The sequence below is a fragment of the Etheostoma cragini genome, chromosome 20 (genome assembly GCF_013103735.1).
Source record: "Etheostoma cragini isolate CJK2018 chromosome 20, CSU_Ecrag_1.0, whole genome shotgun sequence".
Taxonomy (NCBI): Eukaryota; Metazoa; Chordata; class Actinopteri; order Perciformes; family Percidae; genus Etheostoma; species Etheostoma cragini.
This window is the reverse complement of record NC_048426.1, coordinates 6,619,904-6,645,172: the sequence shown is the minus strand read 5'-3', so window position 1 is coordinate 6,645,172 and position 25,269 is coordinate 6,619,904. Positions and strand designations below refer to the sequence as shown.

Here is a 25,269-nt window from a genome sequence, read left to right as displayed (position 1 = left end):
GGGGGGGGGGGGGCGATGTGAAGGAGTTCAGATAGAAATGGAGGAGCAAGGTTATGGATGGCTTTGAAATTGTGCAGAAGGATTTCAAATTGTATTCTGAATTGAACTGGAAGCCGATGGAGCTTCTGAAGGACAGGGGTTATATGATGAAAAGACGGGGTTCTGGTGATGACACGAGCTGCTGAGTTCTGAAGAAGTTGAAGTTTATGGAGGCATTTTTGAGGGAGGCCAAAACGAAGGGAGTTACAGTAGTCAAGGCGGGGGGTGATGAGGCTGCGGATAAGGAAGGAGGCAGTGTGAGTGGTAAGGGAGGGACGGAGGCGGTTAATGTTGCGTAGGTGGAAGTATGCAGACCGGAAGATATTATTTATGAACATTGCAGTATATATTATTTTGTGTCAATCCCAAATACCCTGTCATAGTGCTGTAAATATTCAGTAATGTGCAAGTCATTCATAGCTGAAATAGTCCCCAACAATGAACTCCTGTTTGAGTAACATTTGCTAAAAATGTTGTCCAGCTGTTTAAAACATACCTTTTTTTAAATAAAAAATAAAACTATATATTTGTAAAAACGGAAATTCCAGATGTGTTCTGATGAAGATAAACGTCTCTTTTCAGAGCATATTGTACTCCACTTTATGCAGCTTAGTTATGGTGCAGCTACAGTAAAGCAAAGATAAATAAGAGAAAAGTGGCATATAATGATGCACTTAGAATTTAGTTGAAGTGTCCAACATGGACCAGTGCTAGCCATTTGTTTATGACTCGTAATGTTCCCACCTTCCATGCTGTGATTAGGAATTTTATGTACAGATTCATATACCGATTAACGGAGTCAAAGAATAAAATTTGAACCACTATAATCAACCCTGCACTTAGTGATACCAGATATACCTCCAAACTCTGGAAACACGCATCTGTACCTGTTTTTATTATTAGGCATAGCCATTTGTTTGTATGTATGTATGTATGTATGTATGCATGTATGTGTGTGTGTGTATATGTGTGTATGACTGTATGTTTGTTTGTACCCCTCTTGTAATGTGTTATATATACATTTTTTGCCTGGACCATGAGTTTGTAAAATAAAGTTATATATGATAGAAGTTCAGACAAATGGGTTTTGGACTGAGTGCCACAGACAGAGTAGGGAAGTCAGAAAGCATTGCAAGACAGACTAGCACACAGTGTGTTCCGGTCTTTATATAACAATATTTGATACTAAGAAATATAGAAGAAACCTTCCTTTACACTGTTATGTAAATCAATTAAACAAATCAAACACTTTTGGGTAGTTTAATCTATAAAAAAACACTTTTATTTTGTATGGTATTTTACAAAATGACCATAAGTTGTCAAGGACATGCACAGATGTTGAACTGAAATGCACGTGACCTCTCAGACAGGATGACCAGGCTCTGACAGTAGTTGTCTAGCCAGCTCTCTGAGCAACAAAATCTTATATTTCAGATTTCAACAGCAGGAGTGTGTGTGTGTATGTATGCGTAAGTGTCAATGAATAGCTCCACTAGAAGATTTTTTTTTCTTCCCAAATTGCTCATATTAAAATGATAAAATGGCCTTTGTGAAACATTTTCAGGGTATACCTGTCCCGGATGAAGGTGAACTGAATATTGCTGTATGGATCACTGGTTGGTGTAGCCCAGCATCTCTCCATACGCAGCATCAGTTGGGCCGGTATCTGAGCATGGTTGGGAGGACAGTCAAGTCATTCCTTACACAAGGTAATTTCTTTTCCATACTGGGCTACAAAATGATGAATCATAATAAGTAAACAACAGCTGTACACCGTATTTTCCAAACTGATCATATGCGTTTTAGATTCAGATTTTACACATAAAGTAACTATACCTGTCTGATGGTTGTAGTGGACTAAAAATAACATTATTTCCCTCTGAACTGTATCAAAGCAGAAGGATAAAGTAGCATAAAATGGAAATAGTGAAGTACCTCAAACTGGTACATAAGTACTCAAGTAAATGCACTTTTTCACCAATGGAATAAATACACAGGGAACACACTGGAAGGAAACCTTTTATTTAAGTTGATTTCTTACAATTCAAGAAATCATTCTATAAAGAAAAAAAACATGGAAGAATTCATTGTTATCATAAATGACACCTGTACATGTGTGTTTGTATTTGTACATGTTAATGTGTTTGTGTGTCCATTTCTTTACAAAAAAAAGATCCCTGACCCCCTGATTCATGAGGCCACCTCTGAGATGTGGTGAATGTTGGACAGGGTGAGCTGCGCCTCCCGCGCTGGGTAGAAACGTCTGGATCGAAGCCACAGCCTCCCAAACACTCCAGTGATCAGCAGCAAGACAACCAGCAGTCCTCCGAGGACAAAGGTCTCCACAGGAGGGACTCCACCTGCATCTACGTAGAAAAGGACACAGGTGGAACCACACTTTGCCTATGAATTTTATACACTTAAAGTATCTGGAATCTCTTAGAAGATTGGAATGCTAAAGATCCATATGAGTTACAGAGATGAAATACACTTACTCAGATTGGGCTTTTCACTATCGTTTAGTAGTCGTCTAATTGGTCCATAAGACACTGTATGAGACAGAGGGATGTCCCTCCGTAGCCTGACTAAATCTTCTTCACCATCACCGGAACAGTTCTGTGTGGCAAATACATGAGTGAAACGTGAAAAGAAACACAGTTACTACAAGCCTCAATGTCGATCAGTGCAGATTTCACATCAGGACAGCTTAACTACAAGCTTATATGGCTGAAAAACAATTCTAGGCCGTTGGGTCTATATTAAGGACATAAGCTGCACATAGTGGCTCTGAACTGCCCTCTGACTACCAGTGTGAGGAATGGGTGTTGCATGAGCTCACTCACAGGCTGACACAGCCCTGGGGTGTTGTGGCAGATCTGGACATTGCAATGGAGAAAGACGTTGGTGTAAGAGCTGCCGACAAACTTGAACATTTGTATCCTGAACATGGCCTCTGGGCCCTGGCCATTCTTCAGCACACTCAGTTCATTTGACAGCACCGGGCAGCTATGGGAAGGAAGACAAAGAAGTCAGGGAGGCCTGATGGTAGTGAGATTTAAATCTAGAATGAAATACTGTAGAGGCAAGGAACAGATCTCAACTCATGACTGTGATGAATTCCAACGCTTAGAAATAACGTAAATACTATCTTAAGTTATTTGACACAGTTGGAGACAGATTTGTATTTTCTTTTCCCTGTGGCATTTTGAAATCAGTGTGCATTTCCTTGCCCTGCTGCTGCTAACGGTACCAAATACTGCCTGGTTGTCAAGGACATGCACAGCTGTTGAACTGACATGCACGTGACCTCTCAGACAGGATGACCAGGCCTTGAGAGTAGTTGTCTAGCCAGCTCTCTGAGCAACAAATTCTTATATTTCAGATTTCAACAGCAGAGGTGTGTGTGTGCGCGTGCGTACGTGCGTGCGTGTGTGTGTGTGTGTGTGTGGCTCCACTAGAAGATTTGTTTTTTCTCTTCCCTATTTGCTCATATTAAAATGATAAAATGGCCTTTGTGAAACATTTTCAGGGTATACCTGTCCCGGATGAAGGTGTACTGAATATTGCTGTATGGATCACTGGTTGGTGTAGCCCAGCATCTCTCCATACGCAGCATCAGTTGAGCCGGTATCTGAGCATGGTTGGGAGGACAGTCAAGTCATTCCTTACGCAAGGTAATTTCTTTTCCATACTGGGCTACAAAATGATGAATCATAATAAGTAAACAACAGCTGTACTAAGACGTTATAACAACATGACAGAGAAGAGGAGCACTGTTCAAATTACTATCTGGTCACAGGTCGAGTGTTAGATTTCCTTCATTGCTTGCCACAGAACATATTGCTTAACATCGTGTAACAACATGCTTAACCCTCTCCAAAAATAGCTGCCAATAGTAAGAATACTTCAAACTCTTTAATGTGTTTTTCAAAGCTCAGCATACACAATCATTGTCAGGACTCATCTTAAACAGGTACTTTACTCTTTATTAGCAGATTTGTACTCCTAATTTTCCTCAATCTTAGATTGTATGTCATTCAAAATCCATAATATTGCTTTCCATAATGTATTTGAGGTGTAGGTATTCAGTTGACGTCTTTAATACGTCTTGTATTGGACTTTTTCATTTAGGGTGATTTACCATAAAAACCTTTACAAAGATGTCATCATCCAGCGTCAGTGACGGCACAGTGGTCCATCGGTCTTTAAAGGCGTCATCTTTGTACAGTAACATCGACACCGAAAAGTTCCCATCCTCTGTGTTCAGAGTGATGGTTCTGTAGAGATTAAGGATTAAAGGAGCCACATGTTATAACCAAGGCGGTCCCACTTTTTTGTTAATGTGTTTCTCAGAAGGATTTTGGAAAAACTACAGGCCTGATATGCATGAAACCTGGTGCAAGGGTGTACCATGGGCCAAAGAAGAACTCATTACATTTTGGAGCAGATCCAAACAACAGGGCGGACACACAAATGATTTTTCCCTTTTGTTAACATTGCGAGATATTTGCTATCATGTGGGGTCGGAATTATCAGAAATATTAGTTCCCGACTGGTAAAATTCACACTGCATTAACATTGTGAGATAGAGCATCTTGGCGGAGGTCTGGGTTCTTCGAGTGCCCTTCTAGTTATACTGTATCTATAATTATAATTTGGATTAAATAAACACTTACCTGATGTCAACTCTAATCATGTTTTCCCCGTTGGGTTGTTGGACCAGGTAGTTGATGGGGTAGCGGCACACAAAGGTTATGTTGACGTAGTTTCTGGTTATAACATCTGAATCGTTGTTGTGTATGGTGTTTATGAACATGATGTGTGTCTCATCTGAGCTCTAAGGAGAGATACAAATATAAAAGGCCGCGGAAAATAATCAACAGACATTTCAATTGCAAAGTGCAATACATTTTTGCAGCAGCTTTTTCTTTTGCCAATACAAGAATAGATAATATCCACTACGCTATTTTGTGTGTGAACCACTACTGAATTCTGGCGTGGATGTTAAGTGAAAGGGAGCTTGAAGAGAGCAGATCTCTCATACCAAGAGGGTTTCTCTTCTTACATGTTTCTTTTAATCTGGTCAATGAAAATCTCAGGCAGCTCAGCGATTCTTGTCACCAACTTGGCCAGATCTACACTCGCCTAAATGTTGCCAAACATTGCACAGCAATGTATTTGCAAAAGATTATTGAAACAAATGATTACTTCATTATTGATCAATCTGCAGATTATTGCCTTGTTTAATTTATTAGACATAGGATTTCTAAAATGCCAGAAAATTGTGAAAAACCACCTAAATAGCCTAAAGTGAAATCTTGAAATTGTTTATTTGTCCAAAACCAAAATAATTTCTATTTGTCATAACATAAGACCATGAAAAGCAGTGAATTCTCACATGTGCAAACCCAGAACCATCAAAAGTTTGAAATGTATGCATGGAAAATGAGTTCAATCATTCATCATCAACCGCAGCATTCTCCAGATGTGAGAATCACATGAAATTGAGGTTCCAGTATGCAGCTTCATTCCCAAGCTATAACTTTTACAGTTATACTTTCACGCACTGTAAATGTCACCAATACTGTTCAATATTTAACTGTTGGCAGCTGACGTAGGAGAAAGCGTAAAATGTGGACGAGTGAAAAGGTCGTGTCAAACGTTTGTCTGAGCGCAGATGAAGGGTGGCTTCTGTGGTTACTGAGCAGGATAGTTTGCCTTGAGCTCTAACATTTGAGACATCTTTTACTACGTCTTGGTAAATACACCCCCCCCCCCCACTATGAGCACCACTGACGGTCTCTACAGTGACCAACAGGTCTTCATTAAGCCACAACAGAACCCCACTGGCACCTGCACTTCTCACTGGGTAACATGTATGCTCCGTGTCTCACAAATGCACAACTATTGCTGAAAAATGAGTGAGGTCATGTTTAAATAAAAATGGCTGACCTTTAAAGTCAACAATTCAGTCATTTCTTGTCGGACAGCAGGTTTAAAAAGGTTCTAAGTTCAAGGTGAAAGCAAGATTGACAGCTGTGGCATTCCTGTTCTTTAGCAACAGCCATCTAATCCGGAGCAGGCTTTACTTTCCTCAGCTGCAATGTGAAAACCTTGTAAAACTGCTGAGGTGGAGTACTGGGTGATTTCCTCCCTGGTTGAAAGCTGTGTTAACCTTTTGCTTGCTTTACAAGAAAAAAGCTTCACGCATTCCAAGCAACAATTCAAGGACACTCGTGTGCAGCAGTAGGGATTTACACCTTGCCGAAGTTTGAATCGCTGAGTGGCTGGATTCAAATAATCAGGAGGCTAGTTGGCCGATGATTTATGGCTTTCCTACTCAGTGAACATCAACAAATAATCATTTCCATGTAAATCCTGATAATTTAGAACTACGAGGCCATTCAGTGTCCCCTTGCTGCTTTAAATAAGGTCCTGCGTTGTTATAGGGAAAAAGGAACAACGCCACACTTCTTTCTTGAAATTCACACCACTCCTTCCTTCCCCCTTCTTTTCTCTTCACCCATTTCTATCTGGGCTTTGTATTTGCCTTTCTCTGACCATCTTATTATACTTGCTATGAGCTAATTCCATAGTACCCATTTGAACACAGAGCCTCACAGTCCACATTTACGTCACAATAGAAAAAAGTGTCTGGTCATATTAGAGTTATTTTGTAACTTGTTTTTTTAAGCTCCTTTTTTTGACAGTAAACCAATCTTGATTGGGGGGCCAGTTTCCACAACAACCTTAGACATCGTAAAATAGGTAATTTATATGATGGGGATCTTAATGTTGTTAATAATGGAGATACCAAGTGTAGTTTGTATTCATCATTTTGTAAAGGGTTGTTCTAAATGTCTGCGTTCACGTGTAACATTTGATTAGTTAGACTCTTAGGCCAGATAAAGAAGTTGTCGTAGACGTTTATGCAATGTTGGACAAAAGATTGAAGGACATACCATTACTGTTCCACAGTCAGAGAGATTTGTCTTAATGCTGAAAACATAGTCATCTCCGACCTCAATGCCTCGGCACTCTGGATCATTTAAATGCAAATCCCAAATCTAAACAAAAAACAAACAAACACAATACAAAAGAAATTAATTAGTTAGCAAAAGCGCACTGCAAATAATTTAGAATATCAGTACTAGGGAATGTCTACATTGAGGGAAAATACATTGAGTTTTTTTTGTGCTCACTTACATAAACTGGAGGCACTTTGTTGAGGAAAAAAGCACTTGGAATAACAACCTCCATATGGTCGTTGGTACAAATGACAGTTTCATTGAGCTCTAATAGAAAAAATTTAAAAACAGATTAAATCTCACCGAAAAATCCTTTCAGATAATATGAAGAGATGTTGGATGCAGTGGTTTTTTAAACGTTGAGTTCTCTACCATTGTCTCTCCTAGACTCAAAGTACAGATATTTATAGTGCCATATGTTAATTCTCATAGACAATCCGTATATTTTACACACAAAGTCCAGCCACCAATATTTAAATGTCAGTGGTGGAATGTAACTAAGTACATTTACTTGAGTACTGTTCCATTTTTCTGCTACTTTATACTTCCACTCCACTACATTTATCTGACAGCTAAGGTTACTTTTCAAAATAAGATTTTAAATAAAAAGCATAGGATGTATTCTTAAAATGTGATGTATTTTGTAGATTAAACTACCCCTTGGTATACATATAGTGGTTAAAACTAGCTCCACCTCAACCAACATTAAAATGGTGCTTAATAATAATCCAATAATATGATATATAATACCATGAGTTGGATAGGGTCATTCTGCTGCAGAGTACTTTTATTCATGATACTTAAGTAAGATTTGGAATGGGACTTTTGCCTTGGTTTAATTGTATTGCTACTTTTACCTAATAAAAGATCTGAATAGTTCAGAAAAGAGTACTTCTTTCACCACTGCTAAATGTATAATGCCAAATTATACTGCTGCGACAGTGAAAGAAACTAGAAACACATTAAAAATTCTAAAAATAATTTATATTTGAAACGGAGCATTAAATGGTCCCTTCTGAAACAACATTTCAAAGCCAGAGAAGCCCATGTTAAACCAATAACCGACAATATGAAAGATTACTTTAATTTAGACTTCTTGAAGGATTACAGTATGTTTTTCCTAAAACATAAAAATGAAAAAAACAGTCTGTTTGACGGTTGACACTTCATTCCCGGGTGTGTGATATAAGGTGTGAGCTCACCCTCCTCCTCCGGCTCCAGAAACACTGTCGAGGTGACCATCCTCATGGTGAACAGTAACCAGGCAAAAACCAAACTGACAGGTGCCATCTTCCAAGGACTCTACCTCTGGCTTCTCTCAGCTCGCCACTCCACTGCCTTTTGGCCCTCTCCCCGAAACTCTGTGAATCTTCTGGGGACTATTCACCACAGCTCGCTGTCACCACAAGACGTAGTACCCCTTTCTTACTCCAACCCTCGAAACGCAGCTCTAATGAACTGGGAGCCTCCCTCCGAACCTAAAACACCAGCCTGAATGATGTCCCCACCAACAATGAGATTCCGCAAATGAATAGGGGGAGCTGAGAGGAGTCCAAGGTAACACGTATGTTACCGCCTACTGCGGCGATGTGCTCTTAGTAACTTACAACTTAACATCTTACAACTGTTTCTTACTACAGGGAGCAACAAGAAATCTGGTAACCATGTAAAGAGGAACAACAGTGCAGGGCCAGCACTCTTTGTTGCCTACATCCTTTGTCTGGACATTTTAAAATCTTTAGTGGTGCGGGAATCCCAGTCAGTCAGGCAAAAAGAAGGTCATTACAAGTCGAGGGCAATTCAGTCACGAAGCCAAAGGCCTGTGAGTGTATGTGTGTGGTGGAAGAGGCCGTAAAAAACTCAAATAAAATAAACCTTGAAATCACTTTCAAAAGAACAGGAGACATGTTATAAAAACACACATTTTGCTAAACAATTTGTAAGTGGTACTATATGAAAACAATGACATAATTGCCACCAAGAGACAGAAAACGTCTTACCCTTTTTTAGACTTTTATGAGCTTAATTTACAAGATTAGTCTCCAAGACCCTGAGTCTTGTGCTTTTTGTCTTGCAAATAAGACAGGCGTAAGTGTTAGGCTGAATGGTCTGTCATTGTTTTCAACAGACAAATAGCTTTAGGAAGATTGTCTGGGAGAAGACAATCTCTCACTCATGGTTCAATTGTAAAGGAGTAAAACTGAGTTAAGGTCAATGGCTTCCTTCCTGCTACCGGTTTTTACTACATAGATATAAAGCACAATAAAAGCACTGGACAAAAAGAGCTGGTCAGAACCGGTTGACGCACCGACACCAACGTACATTTTATTTCCTGAAAGTTGTGATATCATGTGAATGATCATCTGAATCCCCCCCCCCCCATGTTCAACTTAACTTACAGTGAAGTTGTATATAAATGCATATACTAATATTCGATTAACACAAGCAACAATATTGTACAGTCTGTCATTGTACAAGTTACACCTATGACAACAATTGAGCCAAATACACAAATACTCCAAAGAGACTGAAAAATGTAAAATGCAAATACAATTAAGAGACCTGTTGTAGTCTGCTGTCAGTGATCTGATAAAATATAATTTTGGGAATGTATTTGATAACATTAGCATGTTTATAGTATATAAAAAAGTTGTGCAAAATTTAGAGTGCTTCTATCACCACTATGTAAAGAGTGAGCTCTATTTGCCTGTGTTTATTCAGCAGGTAATCCTCCTTGTGTATCCAGATGTTCAGATTCACTCCAGATGTTCTGTGTCTTCAGTAAACAGATCAGCCAGGTCGGCTACTGTCAGTACGGCAGCCTCCGAGTGCTTCATGGTAGTGCTGGTGTGACTAGAATAAAAAAAAAAACTGTCACCTCTAACCCTTGAATGTAAACATCCGCCTATATATTTATGGCTTTTAACAAAAATGTCAAAAGGACAATTGACTATATTCTGTTACTATTCTTACTTTTTCTCTGCTGTCTTCAGCATTGCCTGCATTCTCTCTTCAATGGTGGATTTGATGAGGAATCTGTGGACAAACGTTGGCCTAGTGGACAGAGAAAACAACAGAACTCAAACAATGTACAAAACATTGGAGGCACATGTTTAACATTAAAGTAAATATTGTACAGATAATAGGCACAAATGAAGCCATAACCTCCAAATCCAAAAATATGACAGCTATGGAAAAAACTAATTGTATGTATATGTCTTTTTGCAGGTTAAAACTGCTGGGAAAGTTCCCGGTTGGCTACAGACGTAACTCTGTGTTTCTTACTTGGTTTGGCCAATCCGGTGCACTCTGCCTATGGCCTGGAGCTCGTGAGCCGGGTTGAGGATCGGCTCCACCAGCAACACATGAGTTGCTTCGATAATGTTCAAACCATTGGAGCCGGTGTGGAGAGGAAGGAGAAGGATGTTGATCTTTTCTTCGTATTTGAAGGAGCAAAGATTCTCCTGGAACATTGAGGTCAGTGATCTACTTAGACACATTCAAGTGATTTCTGGCATGCACTTAATTTGTTTACATTCAAGATGTGTGGGATTTCTTATACGTTTCAATACAGCAATCTAAACGTAGTTTTGGAACGTTTTTTGGAACTCCATATGGAATCTGCTGATAGCAGACATGTTGCTGTATTTAATATATATTACCTTCTGAAACTACAAGTATTCAGTGTTTAACCTTCAAATGTTACTACAGAAAACGAGAAGAAACCTCAGAACCTCAGAAACCTCTGAAACGAAAGTAAAATCACAAGGCACCATAATGTAGTCCCCACGGTTTTTTAATGCATGGTGACTCTAGATAAATTCTTAGTTTGAAATAATAAGAAAAAAAAACACTTTGATCAACAATTAAAAAAATAAAATAAAACTTGGTAATTGATTGGAGTTGGCATTGTTTTTAGAACTCCATCATCATAATAAAGCTATGGTTAATTAAGCTGCAGATGTGAGCTTTTCATCTCTAGCAAAATGAGGTGGCATTGTGTTTATATATTATATATTTGTCCATCTGTCTGTCAGTCCGTCTATTAGCATGGAATCTCACTAAGTTTGGAAAGGTTTTCTATTAAATGTCCAATGGAGATGGCCTTGGGCAAAAAAACTAAATAATGTATTGGTGGTGGACTGGACCTAGGATTTCCATATTTATATGGTTAGCCTGTTTTCTTATGCCAAGGGTATGTGTAGAAAATATATATCTAACTTTTTTTTTTTTAAAAGTCGTGGGAATGATGTGTTTGTGTGTAACGGCATATTGGAGAATTGCTATGTTGGTGGAGGACATACATCAATGTCAACTTAGAAAGTAAGCACGAGTAAATCTCTTAAGAGAAGTTTTCTGTGACAAGTGCATTGTCCCTAAGCTGCAAAACCCCACCTGGGGTAGTTGTTTTGCACATTGTGGGGGAAAGCATCAGTGGTTAAGTGTGGTAAACATATTTAGAAATAGTGACAGTGAAAATTCAAACCTGGAATTTGTGAATCCCATTGATTTGAGAGAACTCCATGTTGTTGTCGAACAAGGCCTTGGCAATGATGTCCAGGACACTCAGCCACTGCCCAGGAGAGAAAAGGAAACAATCTGGGTCACATCCAAACTCGATATCATCAAAATAAATCTCTATCTTCCAGAGCGGGGATAGTTTACGGTTACCGTGGAGAAGACGAGACACTTGGCCCCGGGGTCGGTCACTTGAATCTTCTTAAGTGTTCTCACTACTGCCTCCACCTTGGTAGAGTGGCTTCCCTGACCAACACAGGAAGAGAAAAATTAGGCTATAGTGTTAAAGTAATAAAAAATGTTTAATTACAATTACATACATTAGAACAAGTCACAAATCAAAGTATAACCTCCTGATACGTGCTAGTTATAGTCATAAATAACATCTCGAACATTGAGTTGAGCTATCAAATCCATCTAACAACCTTTGGGCAAAAAGGCCAGGTGGAACCCAAATAAAAAAATCACAACATCTGGATCCAGCCATAACTTAATAAAAAAATACAACTCCCGGTGTTGCTGACTGACTTTGACCGGTATGTCCTGGTCCTGACTGGACGCCTGGGTGGTGAACACGTAGGAGATCTCTGTGAGGGACGTAGTCTGCCTGCAGATGGCACATTTAATGGAACGCCGCCTTGAGCCCACGCTGTACTGCTCCACAATGATAGCAATGCACTCATTGCAGAAGCAGTGGCCACAGGTCAGCACTGCCCACTGGAAAAGAGAGACAGTCTTAAAATCAAACTGTAAAAAATAAAACAAAGGGAGATAAAATAATGATTACATCAAATAACAAAGGCCAGGGTCATTTAAGTCAGTTACTTTTATAAGAAAACAAAGAAGTATTGGCCATACTTGTAACAAACCTGTGGAGCTGTGAGAAGAGCTTGTTGTGTCAACTTAAGTGTGCGCCTATAAGGGCTTTGTAGGTCTTAAGTCTAGCTTGGAGCCAATCAATTTAACACTGTAACTGATAGAGACTTTAACTATGAATCTTACGCAATGAGAAGCCAAAGAAGGCAAATCATCAACTTGCAGACTTCCTGGGTGCATCAGGCACATCGCTATCATCAAAAGATGTTTTTACAGATGCCTGACAGCACACACAATATCAACCAAATGCCAAATCTTGAAAAAAAGATTTTGCAGGACGAAGCTTTAGTCAACTGTAGTTTAGATGTAACTACAGTCCCTGCCAATGTTGATAGGACAGACTGTAAAGCTAAACCGGCGTATCAAGATAGTCAACTCAACAGACAGCAGAGATGATGCATAAAATACTGAATAAAATACTCCTCACAACTAAACAATGCTCACCTCCTGTCCCAGGGGCCGGGCACAGATGGGGCACGGCTCTGGGTTCAGCCCTCCAGTAGACTTGTCCTGGGACTGGAACAAAGACATGTATGTTATTTGGAGTGAGATACTACCACACAGTTTGAGATACTACGTCTCTGAAGGAGCTGGGAAAGAATTTCTGTACTTTGTAGTCACTTAAAATTGTAAATGACCTTCTCCAGGTTTGTGAGATACAGAAACTGGCCAAGCTTCTTTTGGAGTTGAGACTTGGCCATGGCCTGGTCGTTCAAAAGCTTCAGTCTGTTCTGCTCCACCTGGAAGCGAACAACCAAGGGCAGAGGTCAGGAACGCAATAGAAAGACTTAAGGTGGAATATTACATCCTTGGAAACATTCAGAAAAAAAAAATGGTGCCCAATACTGGGTCAGAGGCCAAGCTTGAGCTTTTAGTTAGTCCATGAACAGTTTATAGATTCGAAGCAAACCAGCGATAATACCTTCATGTTTATTTCAGGGGCAAATAGTTTGACTTTACCATGATTAGTCAGCACATGTATTACATAAATTACACAGCAGTTCAGTGTGAAACAATCACTCAAATTATCCCAAACTAAATTAAATCATGATTAGTTTTCAGAGTGGAAATTAAGTAAGTAAACACAGACACACTTTCGATGATTACTTTAAAGGTATTTTTGGGGAAGTTTTCTGACAGAGGGTGTAATAAGCTTTGTAGTGTGTAAAACCCCTTGAAGCAAATTTGTGATATACTTTTTGGTGACTTTTAAACACAGCCATTACCATGTTGTTCTAATTTCTAATAAGAAGATGTTGTGTTGACGTCAACTGACCTCATGTGGCTCAATGATGTGCAGCAGTTTGGGCTTGGGTTCATCGGGCAGACGCACACGTAGTCTCTCGGTAGCCATACCCAGCTCATCGATGGCCGACACGTGGTTCCTCAGCACCATCCAGTACTCATGCAGCACCTGGGAAGGGACAGAGGTAGCTTTCACTCCTCTCAGTTTCTCTAATACTGGCACTGACACTGTGCCAGAGGTTGATAGTTGATAAATACCAATCTATCAATGATTTATATACCAGCTGTTGAGATTTCTGGCTTTCTAGCTCATACTCTGAAAACATAATCTATTTCTGCATTTACGACAGTGCCTCAGGATCCTTTTAATACTTAATAATGGTTTACAAAATGGAAAATAAACGATGAAATCCAATTCAATTTTATTTATATAGTGGATGTTATTTACAGAAACCCAACAATTCCCAACAAGAGCAAGCACTATATAACCAACATGTGTTTGGAAACCTTTCTCGACATTTTGTCTCAAACAAAGAGACAGTGGGCCCTATGTTGCACCCGGCGCTGCGCAGCACAAAGCCCGATGCAAGTGTCTTTGCTATTTTAAGACAGACACAGTTGCATTTCCCGTCCAGAGCCCACGTCATTTAAATAGCAAATGCAACTGCGCCCATCTTTGCGCCCGTGGTTGGGCTGGTCTTACAGGGAGGTGCACACATGCAGAAGATTAAAAAGAAAAATCTTTCGGTGCAAATCCGGCATCATAACAGCAATGCGGCAAGGTAAAAACACGCCTGGCTTTTAAAGGGAACAGGAGATGACACTCTGATTGGTTTATTGCATGTTACGCCCAAAACACACCTATGATTAATGAAGACACTAAGTACAACCCTTTTGAACCCTTTCTTTCACCGTCAAACGAGCAAAGTAGATTTGGACATGCCCTAAACGCACCTGTGCCAGGCGCCGCACGCCGTGCGCTTAGATCGTTAAAGTAGGGCCCATTGTGTCCTTCAACAGTTGTAAGTTTCAATGCAGAGGAAGAGGAGGGAATAATAAATCTGTTATTACTGAGACCTTGGCTATTTAAATAGGTTATTCTTGCCTTGCTTGAAAATGAAGAGTGGAGTTGAAAAAGTGTGTGCAAACCTTGTACTCTTTCTTCCAGTACTCAAACAGCTCCATGAAAGTGTTACCCTCCTCCACCAACTCCGGGTCCATGCGTTTAACTTTGGCAAAAGACAAGATGGCTTTGAGCGAGCGCTCAGTCTCGCTGGCTGCCCACAGACCTCGGCTGGTGGTGGGGAGACGGTCGTCCATCAGCCCCTCTTCATCTTCAATCATTTCTTCAAAGATGGCCGTCTGACCCTTCACCCTGTAAGGGAATTGTTTTACTCATAAATCAACAATTAATTTTTCATGAAATTTGACAGTCTAGAATATGACTCTACTTACGTGTGAGAAAACAGCTTGGACTCGTAATCAATGAAAAGTACATCCGCTTTGCAAAAAACACAACTAAAATGTGACAAGAAATAATTATTGGTTATGATAAAACGTATTTTAAGGTAAAACAAGGCTTTAAACTAGTAAAATGATGCTAAACATGCTGAAGTCTCACTTATTGAGTGGCAGTCTCATAGGTCTAAGGTGACAAATGGTGACCTCATCAATCACTTTCTTTGAAATCGGACCTTCGAGGCTCTTCACCGCGTCCTGCACAGTCTTTTGGGATTTCATCAGATCTTGCATTTGTGTGGTGAGTAGGAACTGCAGACCACAGGCATCGCGGAACCTGCAGGAAAACCCCTTTTATCTTTTATCACAGTTGTGTAAGAATACTTACTATCACCTTATTTTTCGATACATAAACAGTTTACTTTTCTGCCATGGTGAGCTTGTTGGCTTGTTGTTTGTAGCTGGAAGTCAGCTCATTCTTAATGCGAGACACCAGGTCGTCGTCAGTGGAGCAGCGGATCGCCTTCTGGATAACATCCAGCCACCAGGGATTATTCAGCTTCACCTTGAAAGAGAGAAAGTTTAGCATAGGAAGAAAATAAGTTTTTAGTTCCATCTTAAAAACAGTAGTATGGAGAACATGTCCTAAATGAAGAATACTGTGAAAGACAAAGGACCAAAAGACTTTTCTTCTGAACATCTGGGGTGACACCACGCAAACCCCTCCAGCAGTAGGAAAAGCGTTGCTGTCTTGCACCCGGGCTGGTTAGGCTGGTTTAGATGTATATTGTCCACAGACGTTGACTTAGCCCTCCTAAACAACATAGTGGTATACATAGTGCAGTATTTCTATTCATATTTAGTGTATAACAAATCTCTCTCACTTTGCGTTTCAGCTCTTTGATATTCTGTAGCACCGGCTGCAGAGCCTGATGGGCGTCTGCTACCTCAGAGTCGTATTTGGTCATGTAGTGCTGCCGCAGCTGCTCCGCCTGCAGAGACACGGAGAATGATAAAAGCCAACTTCAATAGCCATTCTTAAAATGAAAAATAAAAAAAATAAAAAAAATGATACAAAAAAAAGGGCACCACAGGTTTATACCCTAAATTGACACATTCCTTATTGTAGTAAATGCGTTAAATGAATTACCTCCTCACTTAGTCTGTCATCTCTTAGCGTGGGAGGTATCCCAGGGTGCTTTGCGCTGAGTAATTCCATCAAATTGTGGGTAGCATGAAGTCGCTGTCACAATAAAACAAAAAAAGACAAGTTGCCAGACATTTTTGCATAAACTCGCAATTTATTACCTATCCATAATGGTTAGAAATAAAAATGTAATACCCATCAGGAAGGTAGTATTACAAGCTAGTGTCAGTTGTGTCACAATCTCTTGTCGGATGATGTCTGTCCTCAGAAACGAAACCCTTCATATGTTAATCACAGACGTGAAAGAGAAATGGAAATGGAATGAGGCCATATACCTGTAATGAATCTGTTTTCAGCCGGCCTTTGTGCTCTTCTGATGAACGAAGCACTTCTCTATACATCTCTGTTGCCTCTACAAACTCATCTGCGGGGTGGCAAAGGAGACGGTGGTTATTAGTGATACTTAACATGTCCGTCACATGTAAAGCTGATGAAATGTGCTATACAAAACACCCTAGTGCACTCTGCCTTACAGAGCCCTGCCGTGACAAAACATCTCGGTGCAAAACGAGACACAAAGACGAGATCATGGCTTGTGTTGTGTTTGAACTGATTTCCCATGGGAAACTGGGAGCAGAAGACCACAAGTGGGGTGTTATACCTCTGATGATGTGTATTCCAGCCAGACCATTGAGAGCGCACACCAATTGTCTGTGAGCTTCTTCACACTCCACTCGACATTTCTTCTGCAGGGACTTAAGGAGCTCCTCCATCGTCATGGTGCTGGGGAGGCACGGCACAGACAAACCCACTCAACAAACCCTCCAGCACAAATGACACAGAATGGGTCAACTTTAAATAAACACAACTACACGTTGTATAATTGACAACATGGTTGCTGTGGTCTATTACCCCTACTAATTCTGTGATACTCTATTTAGTCCATCTAGATTACTAATTAACCGCTGCAGCTGCCTTCAGATAAGGACCGTTCCTCTCGTCTACGAGCGCCTTGATAATATAATACATCAGCTACCTTTTCTGCAGGGGCAGGAACTCCCCCCTCACAGCCTGGGGATGGCAGCAGGCCTGACGCAGCCTCAGCAGCGGGCCCAGGATGGTGTGGACGGTGCGGCGGTCGAGGCTGCCAAGTTTCAGCCTCCAGTCAGATATCTTCCTGAGTTTGGCCAGAGCATCCTGGGAGCAGACCTCGTGCTGACGGTGGTAGAAGTGTCCCTCGACGGGGGAAAAGTGCAGCCAGTGCACCTCCTCTGTCTGAGGCGGGATCTGGATCTGGAAAAGCAACAGAGCAGATCATTGAACATAACTGAACTACATTTTCTGGAACATCATTATTAAAACCTTTCTGATCAACTTATTAGGGATTCTTTACGTCAAAATGATGTCTAAAACTGAGAATCAGAGCTTTTGTTGTCCTACCTGATCAATGACGTCTTTTTTAGCTGATCGCCACAACAACTGAGCAATTACATTGTACAGCGGCTCTGTGTTTCCACGGCGATAAGGTCGATAAAGCAGCTGGTCCCACCAGTGTTTTACCCAGTACGGGTCAACTCCCAGAAAAAGTACAAGGCCGTACAGATCTTCAAAGAAAACATCAGGTTAGAGATTAGTTTTTTTCTGGTTTTGATGATTTTTAAACATTGTTGAGTCTAAAGAGAACAAACGCAGAGCCGCTTATTCAAGGCCTGCTTTGATAATTGTATGACTAATGATTTCTTTGGTTTTACCTTCTAAGCCTCTCTGGACTGGAGTGCCACTGATACACCAGCGGTTGACAGATGCGAGACGTAGAGCCATCTCTGCAGCCTGACAGTAAATGATAAGGGAGCATAAACAAAGTTGTACTAAACACACAGTCGGCCATCTCACAAACAGCCCATGAATACATAAGATTGAAGTTACACATGTATATCAATGTGGTATTTTGACCTATGAACCCCAAATTGCTTCATTATCCTCTAGTATAACTAAGCAAACCACTTCCAGGTACTGATTTCTGGATTCTCACCTTGGCAGTGGGACATTCAACCATCTGAGCCTCGTCCAGACAGATGCGCCACCACTCCACAGCAACCAGAGGACTGGGAATGGCCATGTAGCGCTTCTGGTTGCGGAAGCGACGTCCATCCTTGCTGTTGCTGTGGGGAATGTCCACGTAGTTGAGCTCTGACCGCAGCACGTCGTAGGTGGTGATGACCACATCCTGTTCAGCGAGCATATGTGGCTGGATGAATCCATGCTTCTTCACACCCTGATAAACCTGGGATAAGGAAATGACATCAATTACTACTTTAGGAGGAACTGTTTTGAGCCTTTTGGAAGTGCAAGACAATGCAAGTTGAAATGGGAGTGTGTACTTTCTTTGATAAGGAATACAAGTCAAGTTGCCCTCAGAGGACACTTCAGCAGGCGAGATGAGGAACATAAAAATAGGTTTATGCACAAATACAACTGTCTTGGAATTTAATGTACTGAAAGACAAGATTAAATCTCACTAAAGGTGAGCGTCATCAATTTGTAATCACATTTGGCAAAATAAGTTCAAATTTATTAGCTATGGCAACTAACTGTGCATTTGAACGTCATTTAAACTACACACCAATTACATGAACCGGTCTACACACCACTCTAAGAGAAGCCCCTATATATCTGAGTCTTTTGGTGTCAACATCCATGATAGAAATATACTGTACGCAGTTGTGAAATTAAAACAGTGGTACTCAAATGTGCTCTCAGACCCTGAGAGGAAATGCAACATCCCAACAATTGGCACTAACGTGTAATTTGGATGCAAAGAATGTTGATGTGTGACATTTTTACATTGTAGATAACATGTGTCAAACCACTCATATCTATCAACTTCCTCACCAGCACTCGCAGCGAGGAGGACCTGACGTGCCGGTTGATCTCCTCCACCCACTGGTGGCAGATGGAACTCGGGGAGATGATGAGGGTGGCACCGGTGGAGACGGGCTTCATGGCGACCAGGCAGTGAGGGCAGTAGAAAGGTGTAGTCTCAAGACTCTCTTCTTTGTAGTTAACACAGTCTGCATGCTGCCACAGCTGGCAGTTCATACACTGGACACGAGCCTTGTAGTCAACAATGCCCAGTTCACCACAGATGCACTCAAAGCGGTAGTCCGGGGTGTTGAAAGGGACAACAGACGCTCTGGTGGGGGTTTCAGTCTCTTTTGAATCAAGCGGAAGAGATTCTCCTCTTTCTTTAAGTAGCTCATCATTTCTGGGAACGTCCTGTGTTTCTGACTCACTTTTATCCTGAGTCGTCTGTAAGGCCGTCCTGGACTGATCCAGCATGTCTTCTGCTTTCTTCTTCAGACTTTCATCCCATTCCTTCTTCGTTGCGGTCTCCTCTGGTTCTAGACAGTCCGACGCAGGGGAGTACTGATCTCTCAGATCATCTGTAAGAAGAGAGTTCTGAAGCGCTGCTTCTGCCTTCTCTTTTGCTCGTCTCTGAAACATTTTCCTGGGCGCGCTCTCTGCGTTTCTGGAGTTCTGCGAGAAGAAAAGAAATGAGACAAAAGTTCAATAATACAACCAAGTAATATTTGTAGCATGAAACATTTATATTTGAAGCTCTTTTTTCCCTTACAGACTTGGATGCTCCCGTTGAGGTCTTTTTTGTCTCTTTGTAGTTCTTTCCCAGTTTAAATGACCCCGCTAAGCCTCGGCCTTTGACCCGGTCGACCAGGCCTTCGTCGATCAGCTTCACCAGCATCTTCTTGATGTGGTTGCGGTTTTTTAGGAGGTCATAACCGTAAGTGGCACGGATGTAGGTGAAGACAGCGTTGACGGAGGCTCCTTTGCCAGATCTCATTGCCTTGATTGCAGTAAGGAGCATGACACGCACAGCTGCACACACACAACCAGATTTGTGTAAAATACATAAATCAAACGGCAGTGGCATTAAAAGCTGTGACGTCCGAGAGGACGGTGAGTGACATACTTGGGTAAGACACTTTCATTTTAGGCTGAACTTCAGACTTGCAGCGGATAACCTTTTTCTCTAGGGGAGGAGGAGGTACGAAATAATTCACGGATTTCCCCTGCAAGACCAAAGAGAAACGATTAATCATTCTCACAAAGTAGCTGATGATGTCAATGCAGAGCATATTAAAATAAATAGAAAAGCAGACAAAGTCCCCAACAATATATGAATATATGACTGTTAATCATCCATGGCACCAATAGGGTGAAGGTAAAAGAGGGAAAGAAAAGGTGAACTTGTGTATTTGTAACTGTAGCTGCCTGCTGATCCTCACCACCGGCAGGGTGAGGGCCTCCTGCTCCACGTCCTGTCGGTGGTGAAACAGGATGAGAGCCAGAACTTCCACTGTCTTTCCCAGCCCCATTTCATCAGCCAAGATCCCACCAGGCCACTCTACACCTGCCAGGGGAAACTCTCGTAATAGGCTGAAAGAAAGAAAAGAGAGTGGAACTAAAAACACTTTCATGTAGTGCTAAAAACCTCATCCTTGAAACTACAACAAAAGGGAAGTAACTTTGCATTCACAAAAAAATGACATTAATATTAGAAAATAAGAGGCTCAGTCCAGCCAAATTCAAAAAGACATATTTTCCCAGTTACCTCTAGTGGTATCTATCCATGCACTTGGGTTTTTGTTTTATTTGCCAAGGTTTTGAGGTACCAGCTTAAGACACCTCTGCTGCACACAATAGAGGTGAATGGAAGTTCACTTGTGCTGCTCAAAGAATTTAAAAAATACTTTATAAAATGTACAAGATTTGTTCAATCCTCAGCACATAAAACTGAATCAATTTGTCTGGGAAGATAGAAAAATATGTTTTTTGTGATTTAAGTGAACTGACCTGTCAACATTCAAGTTCTTACCATCCGGTAAAGGGATTGTAGAACAACTTCTTGCTGCACAAAGTGATCACCTCCCGCCAGAGGAAATGCAGAATTTGTTCTGCAAAGAAATGGGAAATACTGACAGTCTCAATTACATAACAGTCACAGTCCTAACGTAGTTCTTTTCCACTACAGGAACTTTGCTCTTGTTGGCACTACTCAAGTTCTAGAATCTGCATTTCAGCAGTGCTCAGCAAGGCAGTAAAGTGTGTGCATGATTAGTGATAAGTGAAAAACCACTAGCACTCCTAATCTCCTTCAGCATCATCCTAAATTTCAAAGTTTTACATCTCATGAGAATGCAGCAGTGTACAGTTGTGCCAGACAAGAAGTGATTACCTTTAGGCGTAGTGTTCCTGTATTTCTCTCTCTTCAGCATCCAGTTGACAGCCTGGCTCTGATAGGGTCTGAGAACAGGAATAAGAGCGTTGTCCTGAACGTCATATGTCACCTCCTGGCTCTCTCTCTGGTGCAGATGTCTGACGTAATCATAGAGCTCCTCCACATTTTGCCTCTCCAGGTCAGTGTCACATTCCTCCTCCTCATTCTCATTCACTACAACTTCTACAAAGGATATAAAGCAGAGAAATCAAGTTTTTTAATCTGAGAACTGGGATCATAGGATGCGTTAGACATTAGGATTAGACCCTTACCGGGGATAATGAAATCGTAGAAATACTCCATTAACTTCTGCATTAATTGATTAGCTTTCTTCATCCGAGCGTTTCCCTCGCTGAGGTACTCCGGCTTCCCGAGCCCAGTTTCCAGCAAGTAAATCCCCACCTGCCAGATGCAGACAAACAACAGCTGATGGAAGAAATATTGTGAACCACAGAACTATGACTGTTTGCCATCCCAACATAATGAGCAGGTAAGCTGATTTTCAATTCAACAAGAGACTGGGACCATGGACGTGGCTGCTTGGGACAACAGAGAGAGAATAAACTGGAGAGTGACAAACCATCTGTGGTTATGTTTAGTGACCTAAACCTGGCGCCAACATAGTTCATTTATGGGCGAGCACTGAAGTTAAGAGTCATGTTTATAAAAATGATTCTCAGGCAGCATTTGTTCTTCAAACGAAATCTACACACGTACAGCATCTTGCAGTTCACCAGGGAAGTAACTCTTACTTACTCCGTTCCATCCTCTCTGAAATACCTTCATACCTTGACTGAGCTCTCTTTGGCCTGGTGGCAGAGCTGCACCACCTTCCTCTTCTGCATCCAGTCGAGGTCCTCCAGCAGGATCCCACCAAGGCTGCACTCCGCTTTGCAGACGTCCTCCTCAGCACTCCACTGCAGCCCTGAGCTGTCATCACAGCCGCCGTAGCTGAGGCGAAGCTGCTCACCCATCCTGTGGAGCACCAAAGCTCTCAGTTCACAGTCAGAAGGGATCCAAGCCGGCCGGAGGCTGAACTCCCCGATAAGCGCCTTCCAGCTGTGGCCCAGCTTCAAAGCCGGCACCACACTGAGGGCCAGGGAGGCTGAGGCAGAGCTGCTGTCTGCGGACGTACCTGGAGGCTCCTCTGGGACACAGACAGAGCTGCTGCAGGCAGCCTCCGGGACACCCTCAGGGGTAGAGAGAGAGGAGTTCCTGGGAGGAGGGTCGACAGGAAAAATGGAGCAGGTCGGTGTCTGCTCACCGAGCTGGATTTCCTCGTTCTTGCGGTCATCCAGCATGTTCCAGTTTAACCTCTTTTTGGCGTCTTCGTCCACCCTCACAGGAGGGGCCCTCTTTCTTCGGCTACTCATGGTTAAACTCTACACGGAAAGCAAATAAAGAGTAAACAAAAGTAATTCTACTGTAAATTGATTAATTACTACAACAGCAGCACTGTATGACAAATATCTATATCTGGTAGACAACATAAGTTCTTTTAACACAAAACGGATATCCTTAGAGCTCACTGAAATTGACAATATATGAACAGCAATTGCTTATAATCATCGGAATGATTTCAATATTAATATTTCATAAAAAAGAAGTTAGACACAATGCACTCAACTCATTAATAGAGATTTGTGCTGGATCTTTGTGTAGATCATACAAGGGAAGTGTAGGACAGCACTCCAATTAGATTTGATTTTTAACCCAGTTTCACCATCAATATAGACAGCTGGGGTTAATTCTTGGTGAATTATTGATTGTGAAATTGCGGGAATATAAGCCAACGAAGGGTATCTTGGCCAAACTGTTTGAGTGGAAATTAAAATCGAATTGGGAGTGCTGGTCTGTCCTTTTTTTTAATGACTAGTTCAACATATCAACAAACTTTATTGATACATTAAACAATTTAACGCTAACATTTGGCTTAGTTCAGTTGGTTTTCAGCTTGTTCCTCCCTCCTTAACTTGTAATTGAATGTTTATTAGTAATAGTTTTAGTAGTAATAGCTTAATTATTATTTTTCCTTTTCACAGTATTTGACTTGACTTTAGATTTGTATACACCTGAAAAAGTACAAGTGGTTAGTAATTTACAAAAAAGTCCAAACATAAGCATTATTTAGTGAAATAGATGTTCTTTTTAATCAGACGGCCCCTTAGCTTTATCTTGGGACCCTTAGGAGGGCCAAGAACCCCATGTTGGGGACTATTAACAGAGCTGCTGTTACATTTTCCAAAACTAGACAGAAAAAGTAGTTACAGTGTATCTACCGAGTTAATCAGTTAACACGGCTCACATTAACTCCGATCGCTGGCTCGCTAACACACAATGGCTCAGAAAAGCAATTCTAACATGTTCCCTTCTTCCTGTCGGGGAAAGTTTGTTTGGTTCCTGGAAACAGGCAGCGGTCCCTGAGAAACATGACCACTGTTACACAATGAAAGCGCTGCCAGGCTGTGTGGCTGCGGATTTGATGGCTTCGTTGCAAACACGCAAATGATAAAAACAATCAGATTTACTTTGAACGCCTCCCACACATCGATGTGGTTGCTATCGCTGCATCAGAAGTCGGTTCAGTCCCAACAGCTCCAGATAATCAGGCTGATGGTCGCCGAAACACACCGCTCTCATCGACTCTGATGTTGCTGTTCGCCATTTTTAAAGACAGGAAGTGAGGTCATAGCGGGGGGGATTTGTTTTTTGATGACAAAATAAAGGCTTTAGGTAGTTTAGAAGGCTACTTTTATTTGTCTGTTTTTTTAATATGAGTACTTATGATTAAGTACAAGTGGCAACATTTCTACCCACCCATATTATAATTTATATATTATATATTTTCTGGGCACATTGTTTAGTTTGCAACCTACTCGCGCCTTTCTATTTTTTTAAAACCAATAAAAAAAAATATTGTTTTGTTTAAAAAATAAACTGTAAAAATAAATAAATAAACTTTTTTTATTGAAATTGTGTTCGAAATTTTTAATTTTTAATACAGATGCTATATGTTACCTTGTTTTTTCTTCCACTATCGTAAAATGTGTAATTATTTTCGTATTTAAAGTTTTTAAAACGAGGTAAAATATATCGTCAGCAGCTATTGAGCGAGCTTTATTGTCATAACATTTTACGTGACCTAACAACCGTAAAGTTTTTTATTGTTAAAGTTTTATTAAAAAAAAAAAACTCCTTGTTCAGGCCTATGGTTCAGGCGCAGTTATCTGTTCGCACTGTTATCCGCCACACGGTGGCGGCAGAGTGTGATCCTTTAACGGCTGCAGCGGCTCAATGTAAGTGCATCGCATCTGTCACTGACAGGCACGACGCAGCAGGACGAATCAGGGGAAGTTTGACCGGTCTCTTCACACTTTTCATGAGGTGAAAAAACAACCATCCGCTCCACATAGACCTTCTATATTTATCTTTTAGGTTTCAGGTTAACAGCTCTCCTCACATGGCCACCTTTTTCCCATGTGCACTTGCACAAGTAATGCCATTCATCGATGCTACATTGTCGGAAACATCCCCCTGACGAAGAATTTGACAAATCAGGGGCACTGCAGCGAGTGTGACCCGGTTTCAAGATGCAGTGAGGAAGAGGAGAAGAAGGGGGCATGATCAGTACAGAGAGAGGGGGGGGGGGGGGGGGGGGGGGG

At 41.2% G+C, this 25,269-nt stretch overlaps 2 protein-coding genes and 2 long non-coding RNA genes across 5 annotated transcripts in view; 2 read left to right on the top strand and 2 right to left on the bottom strand.

Annotated features, from left to right (window-relative positions):
• Positions 1–3,671, top strand: part of LOC117935387 — a 5,138-nt gene extending 1,467 nt beyond the window's left edge. The window contains exons 2-3 of the long non-coding RNA XR_004654748.1: positions 2,213–2,425; positions 3,569–3,671. This is a non-coding gene — a long non-coding RNA (uncharacterized LOC117935387). The remainder of the gene's footprint in view (positions 1–2,212; positions 2,426–3,568) is intronic.
• Positions 1–12,609, top strand: part of LOC117935385 — a 19,750-nt gene extending 7,141 nt beyond the window's left edge. Inside the window, exons 2-3 of the long non-coding RNA XR_004654747.1 lie at positions 8,886–8,889; positions 12,599–12,609. This is a non-coding gene — a long non-coding RNA (uncharacterized LOC117935385). The remainder of the gene's footprint in view (positions 1–8,885; positions 8,890–12,598) is intronic.
• On the bottom strand, positions 2,048–8,837 carry si:dkeyp-110a12.4 (alpha-tectorin). The gene is made up of 9 exons (XM_034857527.1): positions 8,270–8,837; positions 7,246–7,334; positions 7,002–7,106; positions 4,716–4,876; positions 4,181–4,316; positions 3,576–3,670; positions 2,883–3,045; positions 2,535–2,655; positions 2,048–2,405 (listed from the first exon to the last, which is right to left on the bottom strand). The coding sequence occupies exons 1-9, from the start codon at positions 8,355–8,357 to the stop codon at positions 2,230–2,232; spliced, it is 1,134 nt and encodes a 377-aa protein (XP_034713418.1). The 5' UTR covers positions 8,358–8,837; the 3' UTR covers positions 2,048–2,229.
• On the bottom strand, positions 9,350–24,299 carry shprh (SNF2 histone linker PHD RING helicase). Of its 2 annotated transcripts, XM_034857524.1 has the most exons (30): positions 24,136–24,299; positions 22,396–22,989; positions 21,880–22,009; positions 21,566–21,790; positions 21,206–21,284; positions 20,616–20,766; positions 20,300–20,399; positions 19,946–20,205; positions 19,204–19,848; positions 18,344–18,595; positions 18,063–18,141; positions 17,752–17,915; positions 17,348–17,604; positions 16,973–17,094; positions 16,647–16,735; positions 16,315–16,407; positions 16,049–16,156; positions 15,587–15,729; positions 15,328–15,501; positions 15,162–15,224; positions 14,856–15,081; positions 13,738–13,875; positions 13,100–13,201; positions 12,906–12,977; positions 12,114–12,302; positions 11,739–11,831; positions 11,554–11,640; positions 10,353–10,531; positions 10,041–10,121; positions 9,350–9,920 (listed from the first exon to the last, which is right to left on the bottom strand). In XM_034857524.1, exons 2-30 carry the CDS (start codon positions 22,978–22,980, stop codon positions 9,824–9,826), a joined length of 4,983 nt encoding a protein of 1,660 aa, XP_034713415.1. In that variant the 5' UTR covers positions 22,981–22,989; positions 24,136–24,299; the 3' UTR covers positions 9,350–9,823. The 2 variants fall into 2 exon arrangements, with proteins under 2 accessions (XP_034713415.1, XP_034713416.1); XM_034857525.1 differs by lacking the exons at positions 21,566–21,790; positions 21,880–22,009; positions 22,396–22,989; positions 24,136–24,299 and having other exon boundaries at positions 21,184–21,284.
• Positions 24,300–25,269: the final 970 nt, after the last annotated feature.

Excerpts from the sequence above, each read along its gene's own strand:
- si:dkeyp-110a12.4 (XM_034857527.1), bottom strand. The coding sequence starts at position 8,357 with ATGGCACCTGTCAGTTTGGTTTTTGCCTGGTTACTGTTCACCATGAGG. Across the intron at positions 7,107-7,245 it reads ACAAAGTGCCTCCAGTTTAT|ATTTGGGATTTGCATTTAAA; the intron begins GTAAGTGAGCAC and ends TTTTTTGTTTAG. Across the intron at positions 2,406-2,534 it reads TAGTGAAAAGCCCAATCTGA|ATGCAGGTGGAGTCCCTCCT; the intron begins GTAAGTGTATTT and ends TTTTCTACGTAG.
- shprh (XM_034857524.1), bottom strand. The coding sequence starts at position 22,980 with ATGAGTAGCCGAAGAAAGAGGGCCCCTCCTGTGAGGGTGGACGAAGAC. Across the intron at positions 17,916-18,062 it reads AGTCCAGAGAGGCTTAGAAG|ATCTGTACGGCCTTGTACTT; the intron begins GTAAAACCAAAG and ends TTTTCTTTGAAG. Across the intron at positions 9,921-10,040 it reads CTGAAGACAGCAGAGAAAAA|TCACACCAGCACTACCATGA; the intron begins GTAAGAATAGTA and ends TTTTTATTCTAG.